Source organism: Serinus canaria, chromosome 2 (assembly GCF_022539315.1).
Source record: "Serinus canaria isolate serCan28SL12 chromosome 2, serCan2020, whole genome shotgun sequence".
Classification (NCBI taxonomy): domain Eukaryota; kingdom Metazoa; phylum Chordata; class Aves; order Passeriformes; family Fringillidae; genus Serinus; species Serinus canaria.
In genome coordinates, this window is record NC_066315.1 from 150,805,867 (window position 1) to 150,829,023 (window position 23,157).

Genomic DNA, 23,157 nt, shown 5'->3' on the forward strand with positions numbered 1-23,157 from the left:
CAGGAGGTTTTAATTGGTTTTAAGCAGGGAAATAAGATGGGAAATAAGATGGGAAATAAGATGGGAATTGTCCTCTCCTGGGAATGTTGCACTGATGGGGGGGATTTGGATTCTTGGACATGTTGGGAAATCGTGGATATTTTAGTTTGGGATTCCAAAGGGATCTTCTGGGAGTGGGAAGTTTGGGGAGCAGAGCCCCCCCAGGTGTGGCAGAGGTGCTTCTGAGGTCTCCCAAACCTTGCTGGGAATCAGGAATTCCAGGAATTGCTCCTTGTAAAAACATGGAATGGTTTAGGTCGGAAAGGACCTTCAGGATCATCCCATTCCCTTCCCTGGCCACGCCCCAGCCCCTCAATATCCTGGGAATCCCAAATCTTCCCTGGGCTGGGACAGTCCAGGTGCCATTGGCCGCCTTGGCCGGTTCTTTGGCCAATCCCAATTCTCCAAAGCTGGAAGTGGCCCCCAGTTTCAGTTCCCTGCCGGATCGGATCCGAGTTTTGCGGGATGAGACGAGCCACGATTTAGGACTGACTCTCCTCTGACCGCTTTCAGTCTCTGTTCTGCAGGGAAAAGCTTAATTTTGGATTTTCCTCTCATTTCCCAGAGGAGCTGGACACGTTTCCCGCCTTTGGGGGGGTTTGATCCAAGCTGGGATCCCACACCCCGAAAATCCCACTCTTTTTGTCCATCCAGAGGTTTTTAAATCCCAGTGGAAAATGAGCTGGACCAGCTGAGGGCTCGGGGCCAGGCTGGCACCTGGGACAACCCTCCAGGGACTTTTTTCTTGCAAATTGGGTGTTTCTGAAGAGCCTCCAGGGGCTGATTCCCAGGAAAAGGCGTCGGGATGCGATCCATGTGATCCGTCACTGTCTGACTCCCTGGATGTGTCAGGTTTAAGTGGCACCTTCCCTGATGAGCCTCACTTAGCTTTTTATTCCTCCCCATCTATTCCTAGACATTCCTTAAAAGCCTTGGAGAAGCAGACGGGGATAAATCCCAAATAACTTCATTAAATTCCTTTTTTTTTTCTTTTTTTTTTAATATAAAAACCCACACAAAAGAGGAATTTGAATAAAGATTCAGATCCCAGAAAGTCTCAGGTGCCCTCTGGATTATCCAGAGGTGACAAGGGGAGGGTTTGGGGCAATCTGAAAAATCGGTGGAATTCTCGGTTCCTTGGGATTATGACTCCTCTTAATCCTCTTTGGAATTTCTAAGCTCCCGTTTGCTGCTGGATGATCCCAAAAATCCCTTTGGTTGTGTTGATGAGTGGCGGGGGGGTCAGGGCAATTCCAGGAAAACACGGATGGGGGGAAAGGATGGAGAGCAGCCCCTGGGGGTGTGTGTGGGTGGGAAGCTCCACAGGACACATCCATGTGCTCTGGTCCTGGAAATTCCCAATGTTCTGGGCTCATCCCACAGCGTGGGCAGCAGGAAAAGGGGAATTCTGCCCCTCTGCCCCGCTCAGGTGAGATCCCACCTGGAATTCTGCACCCAGCTCCAGGATCCAACAGCAGGAGGACCTGGAGTTGCTGGAGCAGATCCAGAGGAGGCCACAGAGATTTTCCAAGGGCTGGAGCATCTGGGAGAGCTGGGAATGTCCAGCCTGGAGAAGAGAAGGATCCAGGGAAACCTCAGAGCCCCTTCCAGTGCCTAAAGGGGCTCCAAGAGAGCTGGAGAGGGACTTGGGACAAGGGATGGAATGACAGGACACAGGGAATGTCTTCCCACTGCCAGAGGCCAGGGATGAGATGGGATTTTGGGAAGGAATTCTTCTCTGTAAGTGTGGGGAGGCACTGGGATGGAATTCCCAGAGAAGCTGTGGCTGTTCATGGAACCCTGGAAGTTTCCAAGACCAGATTGGACAGGGCTTGGAGCACCCTGGGAGGGGGGAAGGTGCCCCTTGCCCATGGGACCATCCCGTCCCATCCCATCCCGTCCCATCCCATCCCATTCCATGATCCCATCCCATTCCATGTTTCCATCCCTTCCCAAGGAGCCCAGGACTCGGCTGGGCCTCACCCTCACCCTCTCCATCCCCGCCACCACCAGGTTTCGGTGGTTGTCACCCAGCCCAGGTGTGTTGGGCCCGGTGGTTTTGGAATGGTGCCGGAACCCACGGAGCCGACGCCTTTTCCCGGTGTTGAAATCAGGACATCAGGAAATCAGGAAGGAGCTTTGGGATCTTCGGAGTGTCGGGGTGCTGCGCTGCTCCAGCTGGATCAGGGGAGGCCGAGTCCAGAATTTTTGGAGTTTTTGTGGGAAATGCTGCCGGGTTTGGTGGTGTGGGTGGCAGCGCCGGGCCGCGGGGTCGTGCAGGAGAAGTTCATCTCCAGGTTGGTGATTCCAGTCCCTCCAGTCCTTCCCATTCCTTCATGGAATGTGCTTTGATCCCCAGCTCTGGACCTTCCAGGGTTCGGGGTGGACGTTGGGGTGCTCCAACCTGGGCCTGTGTTTTGCAGACTTGTTGGGTTTTCCTGGGAGCTGAAAATCAGGGATTGTTTGGAAACCCTTTGGAAAATCCTGGTTTGTGTAAATAATTCCGCGGGACTCGATGGGGGTGGAAGAAGGAGTTGTGAGGTCGCTTTTCATCCCATGCTCGCTGCCGGTGTTGATCACGAAACCGTTGGATGGCTGGGTTGGAAGGGATCTTGATTGGATTTCCCCTCTCTCCTTGTTTTTTTTTGGGAATCATTGAGCCTTGGGCACGGCAGACTTTGTAAGGGTGGGAAGAGAAGTTGTCAAATTGCTCTTCTCCACCCCGTGAGCACCGAGTCACGGATCCATCGGATAGTTGGGGTTGGGAGGGACCTTGGTTGATGCTTCCCCTCTCTCCCTGTTCTTTTCCAGGCTGGAATGGGTGGGAAACATCGAGTCTTGGACACGGGAGACTTGATGGGGGTGGAAGGAAGAGTTGGGAAGTCGCTCTTGTCCGTCCCGTGCTCTCGTCAAATCATGGAATTATTGGGTGGTTGGGGTTGGGAGGAACCTTGGTTGAATTTTCCCTCTCTCTCTGTTCTTATCCAGGCTGGAATGGGTGGGAATCATCGAGTCTTGGACACGGGAGACTCGATGGGGATGGAAGCAAGAGTTGAGAAGTCGCTCTTGTCCGTCCCGTGCTCTCGTCAAATCATGGAATCATTGGGTGGTTGGGGTTGGGAGAGACCTTGGTTGAATTTTCCCTCTCTCCCTGTTCCTTTCCAGGCTGGAATGGGTGGGAATCATCAAGTCTTGGACATGGGAGACTTGATGGGGGTGGAAGGAAGAGTTGAGAAGTCGCTTCTCTCCATCCAGCGCTGGTGTCAAATAACAGAATCATCGGGTGGTTGGGGTTGGGAGGGACCTTGGTTGAATTTTCCCTCTCTCCCTGTTCCTTTCCAGGCTTTTTCCAGGAATGGATGGAAGTCACCGAGTCTCAGACGTGGGAGACTCGCTGGGGGTGGAAGGAAGAGTTGTGAAGTCGCTTTTGTCCGTCCCGCGCTCACGTCAAATCGCAGAATCATCAGGTTGGGCGACTTCCCAAGATGTCTGGGTTGACGTTTCCCTTCTCTCCTTGTCCTTTCCCAGGCTGGAATGGGTGGAAATCATCGAGCCTCGGACCCGGGAGCGCATGTACGCCAACCTGATCACGGGGGAGTGCGTGTGGGACCCCCCCGCCGGGGTGCGGATCAAACGCACCAATGAGAACCAGTGGTGGGAGCTCTTCGACCCCAACACCTCCCGCTTCTACTACTACAATGCCACCACGCAGAGGACGGTGTGGCACCGTCCCCAGAACTGCGACATCATCCCGCTGGCCAAGCTGCAGACGCTGAAGCAGAACACGGAGTCGCCGCGGGCTTCCACGGAAAACAGCCCCGGCAGGAGCAGCAATGTCAGCAGGGAGGGAAGCACCAGCTCGTCCTTGGAGCAGGAGCTGGAGGGCAACGAGAAGGTGCAGGAGCAGCGCTCGAGCCGCCAGCCCAGCCAGTATTCCGTGGTGAAGGAGGAAACGGAAAGGTAAAGGTGGGATGGGTGGGAGGAAATCGGGAATTCCCAGTGTTCGGGGTCTCCAAGAGCAATCCTGCGGGTCTTGGGTGAAGGTGTTTTGTGAGTGGTTCCTCCTGCTCGAGCTGTGGGTCTCCACCGAGTTGGATCCTACAAAAAACACGGACGAAGAGGGAAAAACATCAGGAAAAAGTGTTTGTCCACCTTAGGGATATTTTAGATGTTCCCTGCGGGAAGGTTCCCTCAAGGAATAATTTCTCGTCCTCCTGAAATTCGTTTTTAGGGTTGGAAATTCAGGTTTAAATTATTTCCCTGGATAAGAATCTCCCTGAGAAGTTGGGACGATTCACGCCATAACCACGGCTCGTCCCACAGGTCTGGGGAGCTCCTGGCAGGGATAATTTCCCTCGGGAAGGAGAAGGGAGCCAGTGCTCAACTCCCAAGGACAACATTCGGAGTCGTTCGTGTCACTCCTCCGCTGTCGTTTCATCTTTTATGGATCAAAAGCTGCAAATCACGGAATCATGGAATGGTTTGGGTTGGGAAGAAGCCTTAAAATCCGTCTTTTTCCACCTCCTCCCATGGGCAGGGACACCTCCCACCATCCCAACCCGACTTGGGACAATTCCAGGGACGGAGCAGCCACAGCTTTTCTGGGAGACCTGAGGCGGATCATTAATTACCGTATTTGTCTTCTCTTAATTGATGCTTTTGACCACGTTAAGGACCCAGCCAGGCTGAGGAGACCAATCCCGGGTGGAATTCCCGTTCCCAACCCCTGCTGCCAGAAACTGCGGCTGGATGGGAACAGGAATTCCCGGCTTGGCAAGTGCTTTCATGTGGGACATCAGAGGCAGCCTCGGGGGAGGTTCCGCCTTCCCAAGGTCCTGGGAGAGGCTCTGATGGAATCTCTGGGAATTGGAGAGGAACCCAGGGGGGTTCCTCCTGGAGCAGGGGGATTTTGGGGAGGGAGATGGGTTTGGGGTCGTTCGCTGCCGGCGGATGTGGAATCAGAGATTTGTGGAATTGCGGAATCAAGGAATGGTTTGGGTTGGAAGAAGCCTGAAAGATCATGGAATTTCGGCCTTTTCCATGGGTAGGGACAACTTTCCACTATTCCAGGTTGCTCCAAGCCCCATCCCACCAGGCCTGGGATGCTTCCAGAGAGAGAGATCCAGGGCCAGCCACAGCTTCTCTGGGAATTCCATCCCAGCCCTTCACCACCCTCCCAGCCAGGAATTCCTTCCCAAATCCCATCTAATTCTCCCCTCTGGCAGTGGGAAGCCATTCCCTGTGTCCTGTCCCTCCATCCCTTTGTCCCAAGTCCCTCTCCAGCTCTCCTGGAGCCCCTTCAGGCAATGGAAGGGGCTCTGAGGTTTCCCTAGATCCTTCCCTTCTCCAGGCTGGCCATTCCCAGCTCTCCCAGCCTGGCTCCAGAGCAAAGGGGCTCCAACCCTTGGAAAATCTCTGTGGCCTCCTCTGGAATTGGCTCCATCAGCTCCACATCCTCCTGATCTTGGATCCTGGAGCTGGGTGCAGAATTCCAGGTGGGATCTCACCCTGAGCAGGTCAGAGGGGCGGAATTCCTGGTGGGAAGTGAGCCCAGGAGATGTTGATGGAGCAGGATCCCATGGCCAAAGCAGCGTGAGGGGTTAACAAGGATCGGCGGATGGATTTTAAATTCCCCGGGATTTGCTGCAAGAACAGGGTTGGGATCAGGATTTTCCTGGAGAAAAGATCATTCCCAAGGTGGGATCAGGAATTTCCTGAGGAAAGGATCATTCCTGAGGTGGGATCAGGAAGTTCCTGAGGAAAGGATCATTCCTGAGGTGGGATCAGGAATTTCGTAGGGAAAGGATCATTCCCAAGGTGGGATCAGGAAGTTCCTGGGGAAAGGATCATTCCCAAGGTGGGATCAGGAATTTCCTGGGGAAAGGATCATTCCTGAGGTGGGATCAGGAAGTTCCTGGGGAAAGGATCATTCCCAATGTGGGATCAGGAATTTCCTGGGGAAAGGATCATTCCTGAGGTGGAATCAGGAATTACCTGGAGAAAGGATCATTCCCAAGGTGGGATCAGGAATTTCGTAGGGAAAGGATCATTCCCAAGGTGGAATCAGGAGTTTCCTGGGGAAAGGATCATTCCCAAGGTGGGATCAGGAATTTCCTGGGGAAAGGATCATTCCTGAGGTGGGATCAGGAAGTTCCTGAGGAAAGGATCATTCCTGAGGTGGGATCAGGAATTTCGTGGGGAAAGGATCATTCCTGAGGTGGGATCAGGAATTTCGTAGGGAAAGGATCATTCCCAAGGTGGGATCAGGAAGTTCCTGGGGAAAGGATCATTCCCAAGGTGGGATCAGGAGTTTCCTGGGGAAAGGATCATTCCCAAGGTGGGATCAGGAGTTTCCTGGGGAAAGGATCATTCCCAATGTGGGATCAGGAATTTCGTAGGGAAAGGATCATTCCCAAAGTGGGATCAGGAATTTCATAGGGAAAGGATCATTCCCGAGGTGGGATCAGGAAGTTCCTGGGGAAAGGATCATTCCCAAGGTGGGATCAGGAAGTTCCTGGGGAAAGGATCATTCCCAAGGTGGGATCAGCAGCTCTCTGGGGGGATTCCCACATGGGATCCAATTCCCACATCAGACCCAGCATGGACACTCCAGGTCACTAATTCCTTGGTGTCCTCCACCCACACATTCCCTATTCCCATTATGGGATCAGCTTGGAGCAGGGCTGGACTCTCAAATAAGAATTTTTAATCCCTGGAAATCTCCTGGAAGAGAAAAGGAATTCAGCCCTGAGCTGGTTTTGGCCGATGGGAAGTTGTGCGTCCTCTCCAGGAATTCCAGGTCTTGGCCATTCCAGAGATTGGGATTGAGCAGATCCTGGGTCTCGGACCTTTAAAAATTCAATAAATTTTTTTAAAAATTCGGATGCCACTAGAGGGAGCAGAAATTCCTGCTGACTGGAATTTCCATCTGCATCCCTGGAGGTGACAGGGACGAGTCCCATCGGCTCAGCCCAACCATGGCTGCATCCCACCCTTGATCCTCATATCCCAGCTGGAAAAAAAAACCCCATTCCTGCATTTTCCCCATCCCTGGAAGTGTCCCAGACCAGGTTGGAAGGGGCTTGGAGCAACCTGGGATAGCAGAAGGTGTCCCTGTGTAATTCCACAATCTTGAAGGCCCCTTCCAACCCCAGCCATTCCATGATTCCATGAGATTCCGCGATTCCCAGATCTCGGTTGAGTTTCTCGCAGAAGATTTTCAGCTGGGAAGGAGCTCTGGAGGATTCCTGGTGGAACTTCCCAGTCCAGGTTTCATCCCATGAAATTCCTGTTTAAATGTTTCTGGCTAAGCTCAGCTCATCTGGTTGGAAAAAGAAATTCGGGATAAGTGGGAAAGTTTTTATTGGAATTCACACTTGGGGCTTCCCTTAAAATTTAGGATTTAGGCACCAGAGCGTCTCCAGATTTGGCCGGAAATGCTGGAGGCCTCTCCCAGTCCATTCCTCACATCCATGGGGATGTTCCATCCCACCCTTGCGGGTCAGGGATGCTGCAGCCCTTGGAATCCCCTGGGAATTTGCCGTTGCCAAGCGCCTGGATGCCACCGGAATCACCTCACGCTTCCACGGGGTGAGGTGGGATTTGTTCTAATTAGCGGATCCAGCTCGGGAATCAACCCCGGGATATCAACAGCAGCTCAGTCCTGGTGGTCATCAGAGCCTTCCCAGTGGGATTTCCCAGCTTTTCCCTGGAATTTTCCACGCTTGTCTTAAAATGGTGGCTTTTTTCCGGAGTGCGACTCGACAGTCGTGAAATCTCGGAGCGGGAACGTCGGCCGGATTTTGTGTCGGGTCGCTGGGATTTTCCGCGCCGTCGGGAAGTGTCTGAGGTTATTGGCTTGAAATCCTTGGAGAAGGTGTCAGTCAGGGGAAGAAGAAGCCTTTTCCATGGAAAACTCGGCCCTGCCGCTGCTTCTCCAAGGAGGAATTCCAAGGGGAAGCTTGAAGGACAAGGAAGTGGATTTTTGACCATCGGGATGGTTTTCCTTGGACCAAAACGCAGGAATTTTGGGATGCGAGGGGTCTTCACCCAAATCCCATCTGTGCCTCAGCTCAGCTCATCTGGTTGGAAAAGGAAATTTGGGATAAGTGGGAAAGCTTTTATTGGAATTCACACCCGGGGCTTCCCTTAAAATTTAGGATTTAGGCACCAGAGCTTCTCCAGGTTTTGCTGGAGAAGGTTTTGGAGATGAATCCAGCTCTGGAAGGGAATGGTGGATGGAATTCTTGGAATTCTTGCAATTCAGATTTTTTTTTCCCCCTCCTTTATATTTGCTGCCTGCGGCAACAAATCCCTGTTTTTTCCAGTTCCGTCCCCCTGGGACAACTTTCCCAAAATCCCAGGTTGCTCCAAGCTCCATCCAACCTGGCCTTGGACATTTCCAAGGATTGGGCAGCCACAGTTTTTCTGGGAATTCCATTCCAGTGTTTGTTTATTTGGCTTTTTCCCATTTTCCCCTCTGTTGGACACACCTTGCACAATCCAAGGATCCCTGACCTCAGCACATGGAATTCTCTCCTCTTTCCACCCTTCTGGAATCCATGACAAGGAGCCGAATCCACCCCAGCTGAGTTCTCCAGGAGATTTTTTAAATTTAAGGATCACCTGGAAATTCCCCGGCTTCGGCCTCTTGCCGTGGTTCCACAAGATCCTCAATTTCCCAAATCGTGAGGCAGGATGTTGGGAAGGATCCCAAACTCAATCTTCCAATGTTTTTTTGTGGTGTTTTATCCCTGTTTTTGGCTTATTCCCACCCATTTCACGGCAAAAATCCAGCTCTGAGTGACGCTGGATGTCCCTGTCCATGGCAAAGGGGTCGGAATTCCGTGGTCTTTGAGGTCCTTTCCAGCAGTTTGGGTTGCTCCAAACCTGGCCTTGGACACTTCCAGGGATGGGGCATTGCTGGAATTGTTCGATAGGATCTCCCAGCATTCCTGAATTTATCCAAAGATTGGATTCCTCCTCATGAGAGATTTTCCTTCTCTGAAATTCCCTTGGCTTCAGGTTCCTTTCCCTTCTCCGGCACTGGAGGTGCTCCAACAGTGCCAGGACTCATCCCACCCATCCAGGTGAGCTTTCCATGGAATTAAAGGTCGGAAAAGATTCCCAAGATCCTCAAATCCCTTTTCCAGGCTCCTTCCTCAATCCAATTCCTCGCCGTGATCCTTGAGTTTATCGAGGCCGTGAAGCTCCGGAGGGATGGAACCACCCGAGGAAATATTTGGGGATAACCAGTGGAAAACACATTCCCGGCATAACCCAAACAAGAGTGAGCTCCTCTTCCTCATTCCATCCTCAAATATTTCCCTGGAAAAATAAACCCCAAAAAAATCTCATATCCGGCATTTCTGAAGCTTTTTAATATCCTTCTTGAATTCCCCGCCCCGGATTAGGCGGATATTTGGGATATTTGCCTAATTCCTCGTCGGCCCCGAAATTCCGCTTGCGTAATTCCAAAGAAAACCATCTTGGAAGTTTGATGGGAAGCGGGGGCTGTAATTAAGAGTATGAAGGGCAGCGATTAAAGCCGAGGATTTGGAGCTGGGATTTCATTTCTATTCCTGGCTTTCGCCACGGAGCTGAGCTATTTCGGGCCGCTCACTTTCCCTGATTTTCCAAAGGATGGGGAATGGTGCTGTTTTCCTGGGAAAAAAAAACCAAAAACCTGCTGGATTTATTGATTTTAAAAAAAACCAAAATTTGTTGTCGTGCCAGAGGTTCCCAGGATAAATTTCTGTCCGTGCTGGAGGCTTCGTAAGCCGAGGTTTAGGGAAAATTGTGTAGGGAAAATTAATTTTATTAAAATTATTAAAAGCATCTTGGTTAATGGAAAATCGCCGTTATTAGTGGAAAATCACCTTTTCTATTGGAAAATCACCTTAATTATGGGGAAATTGCCATTATTAGTGGAAAATCACATTATAAATGAAAAATCATCTTCATTAAGAACAAACCACCTTCATTACTGGAAAATCAACCTTAATTATTGGAAAACCACCTTAATTATTGGAAAATCACCATTATTAGTGGAAAATCACATTATTAATGAAAAATCATCTTCATTATTGGAAAATCACCTTAATTGTTGGAAAACCACCTTAATTATTGGAAAGTCACTGTTATTAGTGGAAAATCACACTTATTAATGAAAAATCATCTTCATTAATAACAAACCACCTTCATTACTGGAAAATCAACCTTAATTACTGGAAAAACACCTTAATTATTGGAAAATCACCCTTATTAGTGGAAAATCACCTTTTTTCATTGGAAAATCAAACTTATTAATGAAAAATCATCTTCATTACTGGAAAAATCACTTTTTATAATTGGAAATCACCTTAATTCTTGGAAAATCTCCTTTTTCATTGGAAAATCACCCTTATTAATGGAAAATCATCTTCATTATTGGAAAATCACCTTAATTGTTGGAAAACCACCTAAATTATTGGAAAAGCACCGTTATTAATGGAAAATCACATTTTTAATGAAAAATCATCTTCATTAATAACAAATCATCTTCATTACTGGAAAATCAACCTTAATTGTTGGAAAACCTCCTTAATTATTGGGAAATCTCCCTTATTAGTGGAAAATCACCTTTTTCATTGGAAAATCAAACTTATTATTGAAAAATCATCTTCATTACTGGAAAATCACTTTTTATAATTGGAAATCACCTTAATTCTTGGAAAATCTCCTTTTTCATTGGAAAATCACCCTTATTAATGAAAAATCATCTTCATTATTGGAAAATCACCGTTATTAGTGGAAAATCACACTTATTAATGAAAACTCTTCTTCATTAATAACGAATCATCTTCATTACTGGAAAATCAACCTTAATTGTTGGAAAACCACCTTAATTATTGGAAAATCACCTTAATTATGGGGAAATTGCCGTTATTAGTGGAAAAACACCTTTTTCATTGGAAAATCAAACTTATTAATGAAAAATCATCTTCATTACTGGAAAATCACCTTAACTGTTGGAAAACCCCCTTTTTCATTGGAAAATCACGCTTATTATTGGAAAATCACCTTTATTCGTGGAAAAGCACCTTCAAAGTGTCCCAGAAAGTCTTTGGATGTATCCCTGATCCAGCCAGGGACACGATTTGATGGATAAAAACCGGATCGTCCGGCTCGGAGGTTGGCGGAGGAAGGTTCATTCCCGAAGTTTGGCTCCTCCCAGGCCGATCCCAACTCCTGTCCCGACCCTTATCAATAATCTGGAGATTCTTATCAATAATCTGCGGAGCCACCCCCGGCTCCAGACAAGCTGGAGGGCAGGGCTGGAGCTCTGAGGGATTCTATGGATCAAGGACAGGTTGGGAAGAACTTCCCGAAGCTCAGCAAGGCCAGGTAGCCACAGGATGGACAAACCGGTGGCCGCCCAAGGATTTGGGAATGCTGGGAAGCGTTATCCCAAGGGCATGTGAGGAAGGGAAGTTGGGAACACCTCAGAAGGTCCAGCCAAGATTTAATCCTCGTTTGACCACAACTGAGCAACCTTTGGGTTATCCAGGACCTGAAAAACCTGGGAGAATCCAGTGGGGAATCACCAGGATGGAGCACGGGATGAGTGAGGAGAAAATGAGGGAGCCGGGCTGGCTTTGGATGGAGAAGGATTTTGGGGAGACCTCAGGACACTTTTCCAAAACCAAACCCGGTTTCCAAACCAGTTTTTGGTTGGAGCTGGGTTTGCCTCCTGTGATCAGCTCTGTGCGGTTTTATCCGTCGGAATTTCCAGGATGCAATCCAGTGCCTGTGGCCTTTGACATCCACTTTGGGTTGAGTTTTCCAGATTATCCCGGTTGTTCCGGGTTGGCCAAGGCCAGGATGGGCGGGAACGTCTGGTTTGAGGACACCAACTGGGCCAAGGTGGAGATGGCAGGAAAACCTTAAACATGGAATGGTTCCGCTTGGAAGGGACCTCAAAACCATCCAGCTCCACCCTCTTTCCATGGGCAGGGCCACCTTCCACTATCCCCGGTCACTCCAACCTGGCCTTGGACACTTCCAGGGATGGGATCCATCTGGATTCCGCCATGGATCTGGGGATCCATCTGGATTCCGCCATGGATTTGGGGATCCATCTAAATGCTGTCATGGATTTGGGGATCCATCTGGATTTCACCCTGGATTTGGGGATCGCTCCAAGCCCCATCCCACCCAGCCTGGAATATTCCAGGGGTGGAGCATCCACGGATCCTCCCATATTTCACCACCCTCATCGTAAAATTCCTCCTTTAATCCAACGAATCTGTTAGCCGAGCAAAATCCATAAGGATTTGGATTAAAAATCTTGGAAAAACAGCTGGCCAAGGGTAGGGGCCACGTGGGAAGCCGGGATAGCCAGAATCCAGCAGCGCTGCTGTTTAAATATTAACCAGGAATCAACTGGGAATCCTGCCCTGGGCTCTCCGGCCAATTCCAGAGGCTGCTCGTTAATGCTGGAATCCCATCCGGTGGTTTTTAATGATTCCCAAAAACACGGCTCATCCCGGAAAAGCGATCCCCGGGAATGTGCAGCCACGGCTCTGTCCTCCCACGGATCCCTGAGGAAATTCCCTGCCCTGCTCTCCTCAGTCGGAGTATTTGGGATGGATTCACTCATCCATCAACTCTGCGCAGAAACTTCCTCAGGGATGGATGGAGCTCGTTTGGATGGGGATAATTTACACTGAGAGGAAATGGAACAGTGGGAAAAAGGATGGATGGAAACCAAGCCATGGCTCCGATGGGTTGGGAAGATCTTGGAAGCAGCAACTCTGAAAAACTCCAAGAAAAATCCACCCATTTTCAGGCTCAGCCAAAATAAAGGATGGAGGAGCATGTGGAACAGAAACCTGGGATCCAGAGGAGCAGGAATTCTGTCCTGGATGGGTGTGGACCTTGCTGGAGGCAGTGGAAGGAGCTGTTGGTCCATCCCACATGGGGAATTCCGGTGTCCGCTGGGTTTGACAATCCCGTTTTGGCCATGACCGGGTTTCAGGGGAGCTTTGAGATGGAAAAACCGACATTCCCACCAGACTTTCCCCAGGGATGCTGCTGTACGGGATGGGGGTGGAGTGCTGGGAAGCAGATCCCTAGGGAAGGACCTTGAACAGCTTCAGAAACTCTTCTGGAATCTCGGAATGGTTTGGGTTGGAAGGGACCTTAAAGCTCATCCAGTTCCTGGGCAGGGACACCTTCCACAACCTGGCCTTGGACACTTCCAGGGATGGGATCCGTCTGGATTCCACCTTGGATTTGGGGATCCATCTGAATTCCACTTTGGATTTAGGGATCCATCTGGATTCTGACATGGATTTGGGGATCCATCTGGATTCCTCCATGGATTTGGGGAGCCATCTGAATTTCTTTTGTGGATTTGGGGATCCATCTGGATTCTGCCATGGAATTGGGGATCCATCTAAATGCTGACATGGATTTGGGGATCCATCTAAATTCCACCATAGATTTGGGGATCCATCTAGATTCCACCGTGGATTTGGGTACAGCCCTGGGATCAGAGGTGACGCCTTTCTCTAAGGAATCCTGGAGGAGGAGGAGGAGGAGGAGGAGGAGGAGGAGGAGGAGGAGGAGGAGGAGGAGGAGGAATAATTCCATTCACACTCACTGGCGAGGAAAAAGGGATTAAGCAATTCCACACAACCACAATTCCAGGGCTAAATCCCATTAAAATTGGCTTTGACAGAAGCTTAATTTTGTTGCCTCCTTGCTCCACTAAAATTTGGGAGCTTTATCCTATTAGGAAGATTTGTTTCTTTTCCCTCTTTTTTTTCCCTCCCAAAACCAACGTCTGATCCGGATTTTATTAACTGGGGAGCCTGAACGGGGAAACCTGGGGGGATTTTAGGGATGATTTTTTTTGGAATAAAGTTATTTCTCCAGACATTTTATGGATAAATATTTGCTCTGTGTTTTCCCAATGGGACCAAATCCCAGTGCATTCCCACCGGAAAGGGCTGTTAAGGCAAAAATAAACATTTTCCTGTGCTCATTGGCAGCGGGGATGGATAATATTGGAAAATTATCAATATCTGATTTTTGGGAAGTGTTGGAGGGTCCTGGCACGGATTCGTTGCCATTGGAAAAGCGTGGAGCCAAAAATACGGATCAAGAGTGGGTCTGGTCCTACAGGAGCGGCTTTAAGTCCTTGAATCCCACAAAATCCTTCTTGGACTCCAAGTTTGAATTCCCAAGTTTTCACTGAACCCCACCAAGTCCAAAAATCACTTTGGAAATTCCATTCCCGACTTCCAGATGGGTTTTTTTTTTTCCCCCATGTTTTTCCAAGTGTGATGTCTCTTGGAATGGGTTGGTGGTGTGACCTTCTCCATCTTCCGGGAACAAGAGCTCTGCAGGCTCAGATTTAGACGAAAATGTGGCAAAAATTTTGGGGTTTTTGGGGGATTTTCCTCTTCCCATGTTGGCTCTGACCATCCGAGGTTGTTGGAGAGCGGGAGCGGCGCTTGGAAAGGGTGGGATGAAGCCAGGAGGATTTTGGGATCTGCTCAGATGTTTTAAGGGAAAATTTGGTCTTTGAAGGGTTGGACACAAACCTGGAGACCACGGCCATGGTGGCTTGGTCGTCATCCGGCCAACAACTCAAAATCAAAAATCAACGACTCCAGGCTCGAGCAGATCCCCGGGAGCAGATCCAGGAGAGGCGGATCCCATCCCGATGGGATCCATCTCCATGAATCCTAGAGGAGACATTGATGTGTCCCTTGGTAACTCCTCATCCGTCATTCCTGTTTTCCAGTTCGTCGCCTTCCGGAGTGTTCGAGAAGGAATACGACATTTACCGGGATTACAGCACGGAAGGACAACTCCTGCACTACAGGTAGCCGGGAATAGCTGGAATTTCCCTCCGGGATCGGGGTTGGGATGGGTGGGGCAGTGAACGTCACTGATGTTTTATTCCCGAAGGATTTTCCAATCCTTCTCCTCATCCCTTCCCTTCGTGTGTTGCCCTTCAGGTCTTTGTGGAACTCCAAAAGTCCTCGAGGAACCCAAAAAGTCCTCACTGAACCCCAAAAGTCCTTCTTGAACCCTGCCACGTTCATCTTGGGCCCCAAATCCTGATTGAACACCCAGAATTCTCACTGAACCCCACCAGATCGTTGCTGAGCCCCAAAAATCCTCACTGAACCCCAAAATTCCTTCTGGAACCTAAAACCTCACTGAACCCCAAACATCCTCACTGAACCCCAAAAAGTCTTCATTGAACCCCAAAAAGTCTTCATTGAACCCCAAATCCTCACTGAACCCCAAATATCCTCTCTGAACCCCAAAATTCCTTCTTGAACCCCAAAATATCCTCTCTGAACCCCAAAATTCCTTCTGGAATCCTAAAACCTCAATCCCAAATATCCTCACTGAACCCCAAAATTCCTTCTTGAACCCCAAATCGTCACCGAACCACCAAATATCCTCACTGAACCCCAAAAGTCCTTCTTGAACCCCAAATATCCTCTCTGAACCCCAAAATTCCTGCTGGAACTCTCCCAAGTCCTAGAACCCCAAATCCTCTCTGAACCCCAAACATCCTCACTGAACCCCAAAATTCCTTCTTGGACCCCAAAATTCCTTCTGGAACCCCAAATATCCTCTCTGAACGCCAAAATTCCTTCTGGAACCCCAAATATCCTCTCTGAACCCCAAAATTCCTTCTGGAACCCCAAATCCTCACTGAACCACCAAATATCCTCACTGAACCCCAAAATCCCTTCTGGAACCCCAAATCCTCACCAACCCCCAAACATCCTCATTGAACCCCAAAAGTCCTTCTTGAACCCCAAATATCCTCTCTGAACCCCAAAATTCCTGCTGGAACTCTCCCAAGTCCTAGAACCCCAAATCCTCTCTGAACCCCAAACATCCTCACTGAACCCCAAAATCCCTTCTGGAACCCCAAATCCTCACCGAACCCCCAAAATCCTCACTGATCCCCAAAATTCCTTCTTGAGCTCAAAAAATCCTCACTGAACCCTCAAAATTCCTTCTTGAACCTCAAAACCTCAATCCCAAACATCCTTACTGAACCCCAAAATTCCTTCTTGAACCCCAAATCCTCACTGAACCCTGAAAATCCTCACTGAACCCCAAAATTCCTTTCTAAACCCCAAATATCCTCATTGAACCCCAAACATCCTCACTGAACCCCAAAATTCCTTTCTAAACCCCAAATATCCTCATTGAACCCCAAACATCCTCACTGAACCCCAAAATTCCTTCTTGAACCCCAAAACCTCAATCCCAAACATCTTCACCAAACCCCCAAAATTTGTCACTGAACCCCAAAATTCCTTCTTGAATCCTCCAAATACTAGAACTCCAAATCCTCACTGAACCCCAAATATCCTCACTGGTCCCCAAAATTCCTTCTGGAACTCCAAATCCTCACTGAACGCCCCCAAGTCCTTCTTGAATCCCCCAGGTCCTCCCTGAACCCCAAAGTCCCCGCTGGACCCCACCAGGTCCTCATCAAACCCCAAAGATCCAAGACGAGGATCAGGCCGGATTTTGGGGGATTTATGGAGTCACTCCCTGCCTGGTTGCTCCAGGTTTGGTAAAACCCCAAATTCCTGGATTTTTTCTGGAGTGGGGATGAGTGGAGGCACCTCCAGCTCTTCCTTTGCTTTCCCTGTTGGAGATTGTGACCGGGAAGGCCGGGATGCTCCTCATCCCTTTTCCCAGCATTTTTCCCAGCTGTTCCAAGCTTGAACCCCATCACATTCCATCCCACTTTTCCCTGGAATTCACCGCCTGGGAAAAGTCGGAATGAATTGCCACCTAAGGAAGAGAGGGGAAAAAATTCCAACCTTTCCAAGAGGGCGATGGGATCGGGTTTTTATCCTCGCCGGCCGAACGCTCTCCATGAATCCACGGACAAACTGATCCCACCCGCGAGCTGGGCAGATGGAATTCCAAGGAAGGGTGGGAAGGAGCAATTCCCAGGAGAACTGGGAAGTGTGGAGGTGTTTGGTTGGGCAGCAGGGATTTGGCAGCGGGAGCCAAGCCAGAATCCGGCGGGATTCGTCGGTGACGGGCACAACGGGCTGGTGGCAATTAAAAGATTCGATGTTGCGAGCTGTCGGCATCAGCTGCGCCCCAGGAGACGCCTCGGTCTTCCCAATCCCATAAAAACCCATGGATCAGCCCTGGCCGCCCTTCCCCCAGCCAAGGAGCTAATTAGCAGCTTTGCTTAATTAGCTGTGAGTGGAGGTGCTTTGGTTTAACCCCGTGAGCGCCACGAGCCGGAATCGGAGCTGGTGGTGAATTCCTGTTCAGTTGTGAGGGGGGAAATTAATCATGGAATCATGGAATGGGTTTGGGTGGGAGCTCAAAGATTGTCCAGTCCCACCCAAACCATTCCAAGGGCAGGGACACCTTCCAGTATCCCAGGTTTCTCCAAGCCCTATCCAACCTGGCCTGGGAGACTTCCTGGGATGGAAGAGCGGTGGCGCTCCAGGACCTTTGGACAGGGATTGGGAAGTCTCTGGTTGTCCCAACATGGAGATGAGGAATTTGGAGCAGGATGGAACCCAACCAGAGCTTTGTCGATCCATCACGGAGTGAGATGAGCCCCCAGAAGATTCCAGTGGAGCTGCCACAGCTCCCTCAATTCCAAACTCTGTGAAACAATCCTGGACATTCCAGGATCAGCTGGAAAATCAGGTCTGGAAGCCAACAGCCTTCCCAAGTCTTTCCAACCCTCTTCTCCTCCTCGAGTCTGGCACTAATTCCAGAGGTTTTGCTCTGGGAAATGGCAGAGGGACACAGGATTGAGCCCCCCACAACTCATCCTGGTTCTCTGGTGGGTGGGGAAGCGTGGTGAGATCCAGGTCGGGGTTCCTGCCTTCCTCCATCCCCTCTGGCCGGGAAAGGAGAAGCTGGAGAACTCCCAGATGTTGGGACAAAGGGTGGGATCAAGGTGGCTTGTGGAGAGAAGCCGGATATTGACTGAGAAATCCCGTGGGATTCAGCTGGGGATCCTCACCCACGGAATCATCTCCACCTCCTGGTGGATCACCCCAGGAGCTGCAGCAACATCCTCGGGAGCAGGGAAGGATTTTTCCACTTCCTTGGAGCTCCCAGCCAACAATTCCTGTGGGAGATTTTTCCAATGTAACGAAGATTAGTGGGTGACGTCGTGCTCCGTCCACCCGGAAGGCTTTTGTCGGGAAGCCCTGGAATTCCAAATCCCATCATTCCCAGTCCCTGCCCTTAACCCTTTCCCTCTTCATTCCCTCTGGATTTTTGGTCCCCGGAGCTGCTTCACATCCTCGTTCCGTCGAGGGAGTTGAACTCTTTGCTAACCCAAAACCAATCAATCAATCAATCAATCTTCCCATCGGGAAATCCGCTTGTTTGTGGGAGAAATCCCAAATTCCTGTCTTCATCCCGCGGTTGCATTGGCCAATCAATGGATGAAAGTTCCAAGTCTGCCCAAGCTGGATTTTAGACCAAAAATCTTCAACATCAAGGACCTTCTTCTGCCTTTCTCCTCTCAGCAGCAGGGGTGGCACCAAAGTTCTCCCAAAGCTGCTGCAAATCCATCATTCCAGGCTTTGGAGCTGGAGAAGGTGCCCTGTTGTGTTCCAGCTCTTTGTAGAGAGCTGGGATGTCCAATCCCTGAGCAGGGAGAATCCTGGGATTCTTCTGTGGGTGTCCTAGGAGAGCAGGATGGTGGCTGCTTCACCTGCACGGGATCCTTGGCTTTGGTCTTCCTCCGTTTCTCCTGGACCTCCAAGTCCAGGAATGTTGGAAGAGGTCTTCAGTCTTCTTGTGGTCAACAGGAATCACTTCACAGCCAAGAAATCGGGGAAAAGAGGAGGGAGAATTGGGGCTGGCTCCCAAAAATCCTGGCACCACCTTTCGGAGCTCCACAGAACCTCCCGTGGAGGCACCTGAGGTGGTTTCGGAGGTGGGTTGGTGTCTGCCGGGGTTTGGGAGGTGGTCGTGGTCATGGGGCCACCTCTGTTTTGGGAGACAGCCGTAATTTGCCAAAAATTTGTAATTTTCCAGCTGTTTTCACCTCTTGGCCTTCTTGGGGGTTGCTGGATTCATCTCCAGCCATGGGAATCTTCAGCGTCCAAATCCTGCCCTGGCCATGTCCTGCCCTTCTCCATGTGGATTTGTTGTCCTAGTGCCACTTGGATTCAGGGAGTGGCCGTAATTTGGCAGAGTTGCGCAAATCCAGCCCCAAAATTCAGGATGGGACTTGCAGGAGCTTTGGAGAGACCCAGGAAGGAGGTGAGGAACCACCACACCGGATATCGAGCGCGATTCCAGCCACGAGTTCATAAATGTGACCATTCCTGATTTTCAGAGGTCAATCCTTTCCTTGGTTCCCTTGGAAGCGAGGAAGAGGAGCAGAACTGACACCAGCGATTCCCTGGGGAGCCATGAGGTGAAAATCCCATCTTTTGGAAAAAAAAAGGATGAGGGTTGATGGTTGCTCTTGGTGGTATCACAGTGGTGGGACCTCCTGGGCTGGGCTTTCTGCCCAAGCCTCATCCAACCTGGCCTTGGACACATCCAGGATGGAGCAGCCACAGCTTTTCTGGGAATTCCATTCCAGCCCCTCTCAGGGAAGAATTCCTTCCCAAAATCCCCCCCAGCCCTGCCCTCTGGAAGTGGGAAGCCATTCCCTGTGTCCCATCAAGCTGGAGACACCAAGAGGAGGAAAAGCTTCGGTGGGGGATGCGAAATCCACTCGGAACAGACGAGAGCTAAAAAAAAATTCCCCATTTTTGGAACTCTTTGTGGCGCTGCCGGAGCCAGCGGGAGCAGATTCCCTATTGATCGGCTATTTCGGGAAATGTCACTTCTGGTCTCTTTGTTCTTCCCGGCTGATTCCTCAGAACCACAAAAGCTCTTCTGTGCTCCTTTCCCAGCATTCCCTCCTCCCTCTCCAATCTGGAAAGATCTCTTGTTTTCGGTGACATTTGGGATTTTGGGAGCTGAGCTATTTTCGGGGGATTGCTTTAACTGGGGGATTTGGCATCCGTGTCGTCCGTGCCCGGCTCGGTTGTTTTGGTCTTGTGCTTCCTCCTGGTGGGTTCCTGATGGGATTGATCCCGGAGGAGCTCCCTGGAATCCCCCCCAGGCCATCATGGATGTCCCAAACCAAGAGGACAAAGATGGGGGTGGGGAAGGTCACCCCAAGCTGACCTTCAGCCAAGGGACTCGTCAGGAGCGATCATCCAAGTTCATTTCGGTGTTTCCTCCTCACCTGCATCCCATAAAATCCTTTGGTTATGGATCCGTGGCCACCAAGGTCCCGACCTGACCGTCCCACCCAAACAGCTGCCGGAAAACGGCAAAAATTCATCCTCCTGGAAAAAACTGGGAATGGGATGGTGAGGGATGGGAGGGGCCGTTATCTCCCTCTGGTCTTGATTAATTCACGCGGATGTTAATTAGTGCCCGATGGCACCGGAGCAGCAGAACCTCGGAGATGTTTCACGGAGAGCTTTGGTGTTGAGGGCTTGGAGCTAAAAGTGATCCCATAGCGCCATCCGGAGACAGGGATTGGACAATCCCTGAGAGTTTTGGGAAAATGAGAGGAATTTTTTAAATTTTTTTTTTTTTTTTTTAATGGTATTTTGATGAGTGTAATCCTTTGGGAATATTTTGAGAACGGAATTGTGTGCGGAGGAGCTTCGGGAGGTCATGGACATCCACCAAACCAAGATTTGATGTCAAGAGAACTTTGGGTTTCGACATTCCCGTTGCTCCAAAATTCCCCCAGAAAGACCAAACCGGATTTTCCTCTTCCTGGATATCCCATGGATGGTGTTGTGTCCATCAAATCATCCTGGAAAAGTTCAATCCTGGCGCTCACCTTCTCCCCAAATATCCATTTTATTGCCCAAATTATGCAAATTTCTCCTCGCTCCCTCTGGTTTTTCTGGGAATCACCTTCAGCCAATCAAAATTGGCTAAAAAAATGAACTCTCCAAGGAGGAAGTGACGCTTCCAAAAGATGGGAAAAGGGATTGGAAGTGTGGAAGAGGGGTTGGAGAGGCCGTGGTGGGGCTGCGAAAACTCCAAATCCCACCGAAACTGAGAATCGAGGGCTTGAGCAGGAATTTACCATTTGAAATTTTAAAATGTAGAATTTAAAATTCCAGCCCAAGCCCTGGGATATTTACATATACGGAATTCCACAGAATTCCATGTCGATTTTTGGGAACAGCACAACTGGCAGGTGAAGAACAGCAAAACCTCAAGGATGGAGGATTTCGGAATTTCATCATCATCCAGCTTAATTTAATCACAAATTACCATAAAATACAAGTTTTTTGCATGATTATAGAGGCTGGATTCCTGTCCTGAGGACATTTTCCCAGCTGGAAAATTTCAGATGGATCACAGGAGGCTTCAGGTGGAAGCCTGGACGTCTTCAGGCTCTGCTGCTCACCTTTCCCTGCTTTTTTTCCCGGAGATTTTTGTGCAGCCGGAGCGGCGCCGGGCACCGTGCCAGGCACAGGGAGGGTTTTTTCCGCCGCCGGCTCATCCCTGACCCCGGAGTTCCCAGCGGGATGCGCTCGGAGCAGGCGGTGCCCAGCTGGGAGGGAAGAGGGGCCGGGCTGCTTCCCTCATTCCCATCCCAGTTTAGCCCTGGAAAAGGGAATTTTAAGCTCAGGTGGAAGGCGGAGGGAGGAGATGCTCCCAAATCCCTCGGCCGGGCGAGGAAGGTGAGGAAGAGCAAGGGCACGGGGGGGAATTTGGGATTTTGGAAATTTGGGATTTTGGGAATTTGGGATTTTGGGAATTTGGGGTGGCACAAGGAGCTGGGATGGTGGGGGGGTGCCCAGGGATCTTTTTTGCTTTTCCTGGAGAATCCTGCTGCGTTCCAATATTTGAATTATTCAAATCTGGGGGTTTTTTTCCCCAGGAAGGGGAAAATCCACTTAATCCCAGCTCTAAATTTTAATCTTCACCTGCAAAGTCTGAATAACTCCAGGGCAGGGGAAGAAATCTTGGAAAAATGCGTGGTTTGGGTCGGTTTTGGAAATATTCTTGTTTTTAAAACCTCTCGTTCCATAAAAACCCAAATAATTTGGGTTTAAAATAATGGAATTATTTAAAAATAATTCTGCTTAAACCCGGCTGTGATTTATTCCCTCAGTCCCACCTTGGTGGGGTGGGGCCTCCCCTGGGCTCCCTTAAAAGCATCAGGAATGTGAAAGAATCCATAATTTTGCTTGTTTTCGTGGGATTTTAAAGAATTTTAAGCTGTGCATGGTCGTAATTCTTGCTGGAATGAATAATGATATGCAAATGAGGGGGGAATTACCTGCAGGTGTGGGGTCTCTCCAGAAAAAACAACGGGAAGCAAAGGAATACACGGATGAGGGATCCAGGTTTCTCCTCCCCCCTCCATCCTTGACTTCCCAGTGGTTGGAAGAAGATTGAGGAGGAGGTGTTGGAGCAGGGAAAGAAATTTAGGAGAACATGGAAAAATCCTGCCTTAAACCAGATGGGAATTATGTGGGAATCACACAAATTTCCAAAGAAATGGATTTCTTGGATGGGAGATGAGGAGGGATTTGGGAAGCGGTTTTGTCATGGAAATGTACGGAGTAGGAAAAAATCTTCCCTGCGTGGAGAAAACAGCAGGGAGATCCCGGTGCCAAGGCAGAAATAACAGGAATACTTGGAATTTCTGCCGGATGCCCCGTGCCAGCATCCCTTGAATTTCTTGGAGCGGTCGCACCGCTCGTGGGCAGCGATTTCAGCCCCAAAATTGCCTTTTTGGGATTCCTTTTGCCGGCAGAAAATTCCATTTATTCCCTAGCTCGGAGTGGGGGGGCACTAACCATAATCCACGGAGCTTTCTGGAATATTGCTTCCCGGTATTTAATATTTGGGATTGAGAACTCGGCCCGGACGAGGCGATTGGACGGAAGCGCCGCTGCTCCGCTGGGGATTTTCCTTCGGATCCGCCGCTGCCAGATGCCGCGGGCTGGGATATTAATGCCAGCTGCAAAGCTGGGAATTAAGCGGTGGTTGCACCTGGTTTGAGTGAAAACACCTGGATTTAGGAGGGATTTGGGCGTGGGGAAAATGTGG

At 49.8% G+C, this 23,157-nt stretch overlaps 1 protein-coding gene across 50 annotated transcripts in view; it reads left to right on the forward strand.

Annotated features, from left to right (window-relative positions):
* ARHGAP39 (Rho GTPase activating protein 39) overlaps positions 1-23,157 on the forward strand; it is a 75,893-nt gene that overhangs the window by 21,926 nt on the left and 30,810 nt on the right. For 49 of the 50 annotated variants that reach the window (XR_007776653.1, XR_007776658.1, XR_007776655.1 and 46 more), the window contains exons 2-3: positions 3,568-3,999; positions 14,834-14,914. Coding sequence is in view for 1 of the 50 variants with exons in the window: in XM_050970326.1 (XP_050826283.1) it covers positions 2,266-2,336; positions 3,568-3,999; positions 14,834-14,914 (584 nt within the window). In the remaining 49 variants the exon portion in view is untranslated. Of the gene's footprint in view, positions 1-2,201; positions 2,337-3,567; positions 4,000-14,833; positions 14,915-23,157 lie in introns of those variants that run through there. The other variant, XM_050970326.1, reaches the window with a different exon arrangement.